This window comes from Argentina anserina, chromosome 5 (assembly GCF_933775445.1).
Source record: "Argentina anserina chromosome 5, drPotAnse1.1, whole genome shotgun sequence".
Taxonomy (NCBI): domain Eukaryota; kingdom Viridiplantae; phylum Streptophyta; class Magnoliopsida; order Rosales; family Rosaceae; genus Argentina; species Argentina anserina.
The window spans coordinates 20436963-20449600 of record NC_065876.1 but is presented as its reverse complement, the minus strand read 5'-3'; the positions used below and the strand labels follow the sequence as shown (position 1 = coordinate 20449600).

At 33.4% G+C, this 12638-nt stretch overlaps 1 protein-coding gene across 2 annotated transcripts; it reads left to right on the top strand.

The window, feature by feature from the left end:
- The first annotated feature begins 252 nt into the window (after positions 1 to 252).
- Positions 253 to 6815, top strand: LOC126793525 ((-)-germacrene D synthase-like). Of its 2 annotated transcripts, none has more exons than XM_050520073.1 (8): positions 253 to 387; positions 631 to 925; positions 1015 to 1387; positions 2514 to 2732; positions 2883 to 3021; positions 3158 to 3392; positions 6157 to 6167; positions 6306 to 6815. In XM_050520073.1, the coding sequence occupies exons 1-8, from the start codon at positions 292 to 294 to the stop codon at positions 6624 to 6626; spliced, it is 1689 nt and encodes a 562-aa protein (XP_050376030.1). In that variant the 5' UTR covers positions 253 to 291; the 3' UTR covers positions 6627 to 6815. The 2 variants fall into 2 exon arrangements, with proteins under 2 accessions (XP_050376030.1, XP_050376031.1); XM_050520074.1 differs by having other exon boundaries at positions 270 to 387; positions 634 to 925.
- Positions 6816 to 12638: the final 5823 nt, after the last annotated feature.

Below are 12638 nucleotides of genomic sequence, written 5' to 3'. Positions count from 1 at the left end.
CATAGGTTGAGTTATCTACTATCTTGATATTTATACTATTATAAAGCCAGTACTTCAAGTACTACTAAATTACGAACTTCCAAAAATATCATTTTATATTTCATATTGACATACAAATAAATATGAGTTTTATAGTCAAAACATAAATATATTCAGAAAATTACATATTCACAATAATAACCGTCTATTTTTCCACATCTCTACGAGAATTTCTAGTATCTATAAATAGCAAGGTACTTGAGTCTCTAATCTCCACACCAGTCCCTTGTACACATTTAAAACTAGTTACAAATGTCTGCACAAAATACCATTGGTGATGAAACTCGACCTTCAGCTGATTTTCCTCCCGGCATCCGGGGAGATATATTTCTGTCAGATGCGTTTATGGTATGTAGGGGTACATATGATACATGTAGAAGGCCTAATATATACACCCATTGTAAAATGTTCTAGTATGTAGATTTTCCAAAAAAAGTGTGGATTTGATTTTTAATATATGGCCAATACAACTGTATGAAGTTGTTTATGGCTGTCCACTCTTCTGAGAACATTAAGTGCTTATCATTATATATATATATATATATATATATATGAGAGAACATACTAATTGAGGTCTATTTTTTTTTGTAGAAGACTACAATTGTTAACTGTGATCAGGATCGTCTCCAAGAAATGAAGGAGGAAGTGAAGAGGATGGTAACAGCTCCATTTGAAAAGCAATCGCAGATTTTACAGTTGATTGATGACATTCAACGCTTGGGCGTCGCTTATTTGATGGAAAATGAAATTAGCCAAGTTTTGCAACAAATTCACGATAACTTTTCTGGCAAATGCCTTGATGACCAAGAAGAAAATGATGATAATCTTTACACGGCTGCTCTTCGTTTTCGACTACTTAGACAACAAGGTTACAAGGTTTCATGTGGTAAGTCCTCAATGAAGATGGTCACATTTCATTTCTTATTAAACCCTATATATACCCTCTAATTAATGATCTCGTCAATCGTCATGCAGATACGTTTAACAACTTCAAAGATGGAGATGGGAAATTTAGCCAATCGCATGTTGGTGATGTACTTGGCCTATTAAGCTTGTACGAAGCATCACAGCTGAGGATTCATGGAGAGGAAATACTAGATGAGGCAGTTAATTTCAGCACAACCCATCTTGAGTTGGCCATACACGGTTTGTTGCCTCCACTTTCAAAACGGGTAAGCCATGCCTTGTATCAACCACTGTGGAAGGGGTTTCCTCGGCTAGAAGTGAGGCATTACCTGTCTATGTACGAGGAAGGTGAATCACATAACGAAACTCTTCTGACTTTTGCAAAATTGGATTTCAACCGACTGCAGCAAGTCTATCAGAAAGAACTTCCTGGGATTACAAGGTCAATAAAATTAACTAAATCTTGTGTTTATACTTTGTAGTCCTTAATTACGTATGATTTTATAAGTTTATATATTATAGAGACATGCATGTGTACAGTGCTCTCGTTAGTATTTGTAAAAAGAAAAATCTTTTAGCACCTTAATAAGACGTCAAATTTGACACGTAAATTTGCCATGTCACTAATTAAAATAATCATAACATGTCAATTTTAAATAAAAAACAATAATATCATTATTTATCCAACAACTCTATATTATAGTATTATAAATATATTACTTTTGGTCATTTTTTATCTTTTTTTTATCACGATAATGCTTCCAAAATGTAATAAAATTTTTGATATTTACGAAACTATGCTTCAATATATATATATATATATAATTTATCAAAAACTATTTGAACTATTTCATTGGATAAAAATATAGAATCGTGTGCGCGTGATTCGTCCTAAATAATTTTGTTACAGATTTTTTATATTTTTGTAATTTAAATTTAAAATTCGATAGAGAATATATGGTAATTATTAATACAATATTCGATGTAAATAATTGAAGAAAAATATAGTACTTGGTTAATTTTTGAATTGAATCATTATAGTAAGAAAGTTGATACCTAAAAAAAATCAATAGCCAAATTCTGATAGACAAAAGACGAATTTTCTATTAAATATTGGAAGTAATTGTAGCCATTGAATAATTCACATAAGGTAACTAAATTATTTCGATACAATCAATTTGATATGATTATGCCTCATTTGGTATTATTATTAATAAATTAAATTTGACACACACGCATGAAGAAAGATAAAGGTAACTAAATAATATCGATGAAGAAGGAAAAAGATAACTAAATATTTTTTAAATCAATAATTTAATTCTAATTGACAAAAAATATAATTTTTATTCTATATCGTAATCATAACCATTTACAAGGATATAATTATCTTTTTATTTAAAAATAAAATGTTGTGGTTAATCTAACTAGTGATGTAATAAGGTGACTTGACATGCCACATAAAATTGTGGCGTCAAATTTAGCCTCTTATCCCTAGCAGTGCTCTTGTAAAAATTGCTTATTTAAAATCTAATTGATTGTTTTTTTTTCTATTTGAATTTTGAGCTTAGGTGGTGGAAAGACTTGGACTTCGAAAAGAAGCTACCTTTTGCCAGAAGCAGAGTAATTGAGGCATATTTTTGGGCCCTAGGGCTCTTCTATTTGCCTGAGAATCACGTCGGAAGGATGATGATGTGCAAAATTATTGCCATAATAACCATTATTGATGACATTTATGATGCGCATGGAAAATATGGAGAACTAGAGCTCTTTACCGAAGTTGTCGAGAGGTACAAACTGTGTATATAGTCAGCTTATTACTATTTTTAGTTTCGATTGATTAACTTTAATTATTTAGGAAACTTGTTATTTTTGTTTTGTTTTTGTCAGTGACTTGAATTTGTTATCAACTTTTCTAAGTTCATTCATTTCATGCGAAGGTGGGATGTTTCTGCTATGGATCCATTGCCAGAGTATATGAACGTTTGTTACCAGGCAATGATGGATGTCTACACCGAATTTGAAGAAACTCTTGCAAAAGAGGGAAATTTGTATCGCATGCAATATGCAAGAGAAGCAGTAAGCTATTTAAGCCTTAGTGGCTACTGGCTAGGGTTGTTTTAGTAATAATCATATCTTCATGGCTTCACCTTTATATAACAGCTAATCAGAAACTAACTAATTTTATTTCTTCCCCTCGATTGCCCTTTTTCAGATGAAACTTCTGACTAAAGCTTACCTGACAGAAGCCAAATGGTTCAACAATAATTACATACCAACAATGAGTGAATACATGCCGGTAGCACTTTTCACATCCTATCATATGCTAGCCACCATGTCCTTTATTGGAATGGGAGATATTGTTACAAAAGACTCCCTGGATTGGGTCTTCAGTGACCCTAAGATGCTAAAGGCTGCATCGGTAATTTGCAGACTTATGGATGACAGAGGGTGTGTTTGGCGCAGCTGTGACTTATAAGATAAGTTGACTTATACTTATTTCTGAGAATAAGTTTCTGATAAGTTAAGTAGTTGACTGTTTGGTAAACTGGCTTTTTTAAGTGACTTTTAGTGGCATAAGTTGTGCAGAGTGTTTGGCAAACTTAAACTGGCTTATGCTTTGTATTTGTATAATGACAATTTTGGACACCAAATAGTTTAAAATATTTTTTTTTATTTTCCAAGAGTATATTTTCTTTCTTGATTCTTTGCAAATACAATATGAATTTTTAACTTCTTTTTTTATCTATCACTACCCTTTTACATTAGTATTTTAATTTTTACTTTCTCATTGACTTCAAGTAAAATTAATAAGTGTTCTATGTTTTCTTATACTTAATAACAAAATACATTTGTCATTGACACAAATAATATTAAAAATATCTTAACACATTCAACTAAATTACAAAACCAAATAACAATATATATATATATTTTATTTGCATCAAATAATTTCATATTATACGCGCACTCATCAAACTTTGAGTGATTTCATTTCTTATTGCTTCAATTTCCCGTGCATCATGACCATGCTCATTTTCCCCTCCATCATTATCCATCTCTACCTCATCATTTGGTATGTCAACCACCCTTTCTGCCCAACGAACAAAATGGGCATCACGATTTGCATGTCTTCTTATATAATTATGAAGAGTCATGGTTGCAATAACAATCTTCACTTGTTTCTCAAATGAAAAACCTTGCATGTCCTTTAAAATCTTCCATTTTTTTTTCCAAACACCAAATGTTCGTTCTATAACACTTCTAAGAGAAGAGTGTGCTCGGTTAAATACCTCTTTTGCATTTCTTGGTTCTCGCCCTCTGTATTGTTGAAAATGTTGTTTTAGACCTTTATAAGGTCCCAAATATCCATTCATCTGTGGGTAACCCGCATCTACCAAATAATATTTTCCTATAAAAAAACAAAAATTTATCTGAAAAATAATTTATTTAGAAATAATTCAAAAAAGTTGGAAAAAATGAAAGTAAATATTAAAATAAAGTATTTAGGTCCAGTATTGATGTTCAAGTATCTTAGTGTTCTTCATTTTGGTCCAGTACGTTAGTTGTTCTTATATAGTACACAAATATGCATAGCACATATGAACTATGATGATCTATATTAGTGTTCTTATATTATGAAACAGCCAAAACTCTAGTAATTAAGTGGACCATGAAGCTGATTAAGTGGACCATGGAGCTGATTACTACCCTTAGTAAACTTTATTTTTTTGCATCTAAGTTGATTTTTCTCCGTTTTAAGGTGTGTTATGGCCTTTAGAAATACTGTTTTTCAAGTTTAATACCCCCAGTAGAAGTTTACTACCTCTAGTAAACTTTAGTAAAATTTTTACTAACCCCAGTAAACTTTATTTTTTTGCATCTAAGTTGATTTTTCTCCGTTTTAAGGTGTGTTATGGCCTTTAGGAATACTGTTTTTCAAGTTTAATACCCCCAGTAGAAGTTACTACCTCTAGTAAACTTTAGTAAAATTTTTACTAACCCCAGTAAACTTTATTTTTTTGCATCTAAGTTGATTTTTCTCCGTTTTAAGGTGTGTTATGGCCTTTAGAAATACTGTTTTTCAAGTTTAATACCCCCAGTAGAAGTTTACTACCTCTAGTAAACTTTAGTAAAATTTTTACTAACCCCAGTAAACTTTATTTTTTTGCATCTAAGTTGATTTTTCTCCGTTTTAAGGTGTGTTATGGCCTTCAGAAGAGGTTTCAACTTGGCCTCCAACCAGTCAATATTTTTCTCTAGAAAATCCATGCAATATACAAGACCTGGATGAACATGACAACAGAAACTTCAGAAGCTGCAGAACAAGATGTTTCATACTTCACAAGAGTATGTTCCGCCATGACATCATTTAGTTTGATAAGATCAACTACGTTCACAGCACATTCATACCTACACTTCAGTCAAGGTTTCACATACTAGAAACAAATGCAACACTGCAAATACATGAACTATAAAGCTAAATAAAATGAAGAGGATACGGTAATGAATCGTTAGCCGGATCCAAATTGATCACTGCAACTTTCCTGCAGTAAAAAAACAGCATAACAGTATATACAATCACACACTTTGAAGTATAATTCATCCCAAAACACAGAATATGCAAACATATATCAATAGAAAATTAACCAAAAATTTCAATCTAATCAGGATTTATAACCAACTAATACCCAATTTGAAGAAATCCTTAATTTTATGTACAAACATACATCAAGACCAATTACCCAATCTCAAAGTCTGGAATCTTAGCAAAAAGGAAAGAACATTTGATTTCAAACTCATCAGAGAAAAAAGGAAAGAACAACTGAGGGCAACTTCGGAGGATTCGAAGGCTCTGTAGGAACGACGTCGTTGACCGGACTCCGGTGAGCATCCAGAGAGAGAACTGGGATAGAACATGGAGAGAAACGGAGAAGAGTTGTTGAAAAGAAATTAAATTGGTCTTTGGGTAATTTGTTGAAGTTCACAAGGGTACCCAACGGTATTTCGAAAATATCATTTAATCGCTACAGTAACCCGCTTTTTCCTGACTTATGCTTATAAGTCAAAAGAGGGTCTCAGTAACTTATCATTTTCTTTTAGAAACCACCTTGACTTTTAAGAAAAGTCACCTGCTTTTCTCTTTACCAAACGGAAAAACTTCCTCAACTTATAAGTTAAGGAGCTTATAAGCCCCGCCAAACGCAATCAGAGTCTCCCACGAAGTGAGTATATCTAGCGAGTCTTTAATTATGTCATGTTATACACATTTAGTAAACGTACACTTGTGTATATTCATTTAGCCCTAACCCCGTTGATTAATGTTCGGCCTCATGTTTAAATGTGTAAATATATATGTGTAGTTTGAGCAAAAGAGAGGACATGTCGCCTCAGCTGTGGAATGCTACATGAAAGAACATGATGCAACTAGAGAAGAAGCATTAATCGAGTTTCGTATACAAGTGAATAATGCATGGAAGGATATCAATGAAGCTTTGCTGCAACCCACGATTTTCCCTGTTCCTGTGCTATCGCTTATTCTCAATCTGGCCCGAGTGATTGAAGTTATTTATAAGTACGAGGATGGCTATACCCATTCTGGAATCGTGCTCAAGGATTACATAGAGTCTTTGCTTATTGAACCTGTGCCTTTAACCAAAGGTTTGAGCTTTACTGGAACTTGAATCATCCCGCTGATTACCCTACAATGAACTTTACTCATCTTGCTGGTATATTTCGTACAATAATGTGTGAATGTATTTATGTATCCACCCCAATAAGTATGTTGTTTTTCTTTCCAAGTTTTTTTTTTTCCACCAAAAGTGTGTCTGGACACTGAGACACTTCAATTAATAAGATGTATGAACACATTAGTCATTGGCTTTGTTTGGTATTGAGTTTTGAGCAATATATGCACTTATATAGTTATATTTAACTCATAATGGTTTTTTTTTTGTTGGGTAAGTTTTTTAGAATCAGCTTATTTGTAAAATTTAGTCTAAATAATCACGAATTTATAAAGCAGATGAAATCTTGCTAATTTAAAACTGAGCTTTTCTTGGAAAAGAGTTTTGAAAGGTAACTTTGGACAATGATAACAAACACTAGGAATTCGAATTCTAACTTCACCTTCGCAATTCTACTCGGGTTCCTAGTCTTCTAATTACTAACTATCAAACTAGTGTCAAAGAATCCATCATATAAGCCTTATGACAGAGTATAGTACTTAAGTTACTCTGAGAAAGTATGACATCTATTCTAAGGGTTGATAAAGTTTAATGAGAACAAAAGGACTCACACAAACCAAATAAAACATAACATCTATTTTATCAAGTTGTGGTCTTTAATCACAAGCATTCAAGATTCTGAATGGGTATCTACCTAGTCTTGCTCAGATAGCTTAAACCAAAACCCTCACTAGGCCAAAATGTTAAATAGACAATAGTTAGTACACAATGCACAGCAAAAAAAACCATTTTCTGAAAACTCAGAGAATGGTTTCAAAATAAGCATTGTCTGAAATTCTAGTGTGAATAATGGTTTAATAAGTATCATTGTTGGATCTCATGTAAGACAAATGTTTTATATCTTGCCTCAAAACACATTGCACATATTTATGCTAAAGACAATGGTTGTGTAACTGTATATTGTCTATACCCAAATAAATGACAATGATTTTTCTTCTTTTCCAAAACATTGCCTGAGCTGTTTCAGACAATATATGTTTTACAATAGTTGGATGAGAGGTTTTGATGCATTGTCGGAAGAAATGACCAACAATGGTTTTTATAACCAAAAAGACATTCTCGTCTTTGTGCAGTGGTATATAAATCGAAGTTGGGGGTTACGGTTCTCAATAAATTCACCAACACTCGCTGTCTCTCCCTCTCCTGATTTCCCTTTATCCTCTAACCCTAAATCTAACCCAAACCACCTTCCCATCCTAGGCTCCTTCACCGCCCCACCGTCTCCGACCTCTACTCCAATCAAAACAACAATAGCCACCCCCAACTCCTCAAACGCTCCTCTGCCCTCCTCGACCAGATGCCACACTTCTCTGACCCCGAAATCATCGCTGCCATGAGTCGGGACGTCTCCCAGACCAGCTCCATCCTCATTGCCTTCGGCCGCAGCCCCATCACGAGGCCGTCAACACCGCTAAGGTCAAGCTCGCTGACATCAACTCCACTCTATTCAAGAAGCTCGAGGACCTCGTCCTCTCCCCCCGCCGAGCACCCCGTCCACTTTGACCCATCTAATTGTGTTATCACATATCTATCTCTGACTTTTTTGTGTGTGGCTTTTAGCGTTCTGAATTTTAGGTTTCCATTTGCTTTTGGTTTTAGGGTTCTGAATTCATATTAGTTATTCGATTTGGGGTATTTGATATTGGATGAATACTGATTGGTAGGGCGTAAGGGGAGGAAGATAAGAGTATTACTAATACTCATTGCATCTTCTGATGGTAAGTCTTAGTTTAAGATTTAGTCGTTGTGTATGGCTTATGAGTTTCTTATAATACATTTTATTACTCCTGTATCATGTACTTGTTAAATTAAACATTATGTTCTTATAGTTTTAATTTTCTTACATGAAAGACAAGTGGTAGTTACACCATTAAAATTATCATAAAGGACTCTACCATACATGGAGTTCATATTTGAACTTAAAGAGTTGAGTATCTCTCTCTCCCTCTAGTCTCATTTGTAATTATTTGTGTTATGTTGTTATGTTGTGCTTCTATAGATATGAATATGGATTTACTTACATGGTATGAAGTTTTTTAAATGAATTGGCTTTCATCAATTCCACATGATGTGTATGTCTGCAATACGAATATCAAGATTGAGCTAAGGTAGTCAAAGAATAAAATAATTGAGCATTCTCTAGCATGCTTGTTGTTGCATATTTTTTGGATACTAAATGTTTCAGTGAGTATCATGTCTTTTCCTTTCCATACTTGGTTTAGTCCATCATATTATCTATCGTTTAAGTCCAGAAGCAACACCACTAAGGTAGCCTGCCGCACTTAGAACCTTTAGTCGTGGTGAAGCTGTAACTTGAACTGTGTCATCTAAATGAGGTAGCCTCCCACTGAATTATAATAGGCATTTAAAAGCCGAGCTAGAATTTATGTCATTCATTGCAAATTGTAAGCAACTTAAGGTACTAATTACAATATTGTTTAGCTTCTACCACAAGTGAAAATATATACATTAGTATATTGAGACTAGTCCATTTACTGATGAAGTCACAAGAGGATTTATTGAAAGTCAAATATACTTTGATGAGCTGATCACAGAAGAATATTTCAGAGTCTGATTTCTTCATTCTTGCTAATAATTCTTTTGTTCTTGTCATATTTGGTCATACGAAGATAAACGGGTTTTGCGTACTCGTTTGAGGTCACACTTTTTGTTGCATGTCACTTTCTTTCAACAAGAAACCAAACCTTGTCTTTCAGGGGATGAGACATATCATGGTACACAGGTTATGATTTTTCTTTATACTTACTCTTTATGCTCATGGTTTATATAATATGAGTAGATTGCTAACTTAGATATGTATTATAAATTAAACAATTGTCACTTGCACATTAGCTGTGAGACTACAACTTTGGTTTTTGTAATATTATGTTCAAATGATGGACTACAAAGACAACTGAAAATCAATTTACATAGGCAAATAACTCAGGTACTTGTTGTAGGAGGAAAAAACAATTCTATTAACTCCTTACAATTAGCTGAAAAATCTGAGTACGTGTTGATCAAGTGTAGTTAATTTCATAGATGACTTTGATCTGGAGTGGTGTCTTCTAGTAAACTATGCAACGTGTTTCAATTTTAGGGGCGCAACTACTTTTCAAAAGTGCATAGGGAGTTTTGGTGGAATAAGTGTTGTGTTGGCTCATGTTCTTCAAAAGCCTTTACAAATCTGATCCCTTCACCATCAATGACAACAAGGTTTGTACATTCCCCTATAAATTCTGAAACTAGTGTACCATGTTTTGTACGTTCTGGGTTCTTTGCTCTAATTGTTGAACTATGTGTGCCATATCGGCATATCTAATTTGGTGATATTCATTCAATGTGGTTTGGTTGAACTATGGTCTTTGCTTCATTGAATTATATATTTTTGCAAATAAATAAGCATGGTATATGAAAGCTGTTGACTTTGCTTGCACCAGTCCTAATAGTCTTCACTATATTCAAAAGAATGCAAGGCTCGAAACGAAATGACAACAAGACCATGAACAATAAATATGTGTAACTATTTTCTTTTTCAATTAACAAAAAAGATTAATTAACAGGCACGACATGTATCATCATAAAAGTTTAAACTAGAAATTGTACAGTCCCTATATTTTAAATTCGATGTTCAGGTAACTAACTTTTTCTAACCCTTGATTTGATTTATTCTTAATTGTATGATTAGTATACTCTATCAATTTTTTTTAAATCCATAGCATAGTAATATTTTAGTGTACCATTAAATAGCATTGTATCTTTCGTTCATTAGATTTTTTTTATATTTTTCTTCAGATATATCTTGTTCTTGCAAGGCGTGTGGTAGAGAGGGCATAAAGAAATGAACAAAGAAATTAATGGTTATTTTTGGCTAGTGGAGCATATGATGGTATTTTGGGAGGTTTCCTAGTATTATTTAGTTATTGAAGTTTTTTCTCTTCAATGTACATAGACAATTTGATAAAAAGTAAGTTGAGATATACAAGCCCAAAAGGCTTATTCTTGTGCATTGGATTAAGTTGTGGAAGTGAGAATATTCTTCTTGTGAAATTGATTAAGTTATGTTAAAGAAATGGTTAGTTTTGGTAATTGCATGGAACAAATGACAATTCAAATGAAAATAATAATAATTTAATTCTACTGAATTTGGCTATTGATAAATGATAAACAATAGTTTCTTACAAAACAAATTGTTGAAAAATATTGTCTGATAAAACCATAGACAATAGATAAAATAAAAGAGACAATTGACCAAATTTACTAAAAATCATTGTCTGAGATGGACTATACACAATAGGAAAATTAGAAAAGTATCATTGTTAATATACTATTATAAAATGCTTATTTACTAAAAAAACATTGTTTCTTCTAGTGTGCAAACAATGATTCTCTTAATCATGTCCATTATTTGAGTTGATATCAGACAATGCTTTCTGGGCATTGTCTGAACCAAGTAACAGACAATTGTTCAATAGACAATGATACACCCATATATCAGACAATGGGCAAAAACCATTGTCAACCTTGATTTTTGGCCTAGTGCCTAAAAATCACAAATCAATAATATTTTGAAATAACTAACAGTTATCATGTAAATTAAGGACTTAAAACCAATCTAATAATTAAGTAATTATCTAACTAAAAACATCAAATAGTCATGTTAGAAATCCATTATGGCCCTAGAAAAGTAACTAACAGTTATCATATAAATTAAAGACTTAAAACCAATCTAATAATTAAGTAATTATCCAACTAAAAACATCAAATAATCATGCTAGAGATCCATTATGGCCCTAGAAAAATACTTAGCTACTTAAAGTCATGACAAACACGATAATCATAAAGAAAAACATAATGAAACAAAGGAAGGGGAAGAGGGTGTTGACGAGGGTAGCCTTGTGTCACGAGCTTACTCCTTTGCTATGTACTCGTGCGGCCTTAGCACGTCCCTTTTGGTAAGTCAGCCTGACTCTCGCAAACGCCATGCTAAAACAATTGAATGGTAAAGTGAATATTTCTAAAAGAGAATTTGTATTAAACAAAGAAACTTATAAGAGTGTTTTACAAGTATGCTTGAATACAATTGATATCTCCAATGTGAGGGGTGTCTCCCTCTTTATAGGTTTTTTTTCCTCCTACATCAATAGTTCTGGAGAATTCTAGGACTATGTACAAGTGTAGATTAATCTAGACAAATCTATACAAGTCTACACAAGACTAAGATGCATCTTGAGTATTCTAGAGACTTCTGGAGTGGTCTTGATCCTTTAGCCTCTCCATGGTCGTAGAGAAATCCGGAGATGTCTCACGGCTTCCCCATTCTTTCGGAGACTTCCAAAGCCTTTTAAAGAGTTCCGTCATATTTCAAATGCGCCTAGAATGCTCAAGTGTCTTCCATATCCTTCCTTGAGACATGCTTGCTTCAAAAATGCTCAAGGCAAAGTCGGCTAAATTTGGCGGGGTGTGACACATGGCTCTCCACGGGACTTCAATTTCTGATTCTCCACAAGTCCCTCACGTCTATATCTTCAGCTTTTGTATTTATAGAACTCAATTCCTCCATAGAATATGCATTTTTCATCCTTCTTTGATTGGTGTCTTCATTATGATGATGTGGCACTCTTAGAGATACCAATAACAATTATTGGGCCTTCAAAACATAAGGGATTATGTCCTCTGGTTCATCACGGATCAGCACAAATTAACCTCCACAGGTGACTGAGCTGCAACACTGCTTCAGTTTCAGACATGAGATTTTCCTCCAACGGTTTTGCTATAGTTTTGCTTCTTTTCCTCACCAATGCTCTTCATATCTATAAAACACTAAACTAAGTAAAAAGGACTATAAACAATGAGAATTAGACATATAATATCAAGTGTAAGAGGCATAAAAATATAGCAAAATATGAACTTATCAAATAGCCCCAAACTTAGAGTTTGCTAGTCCTC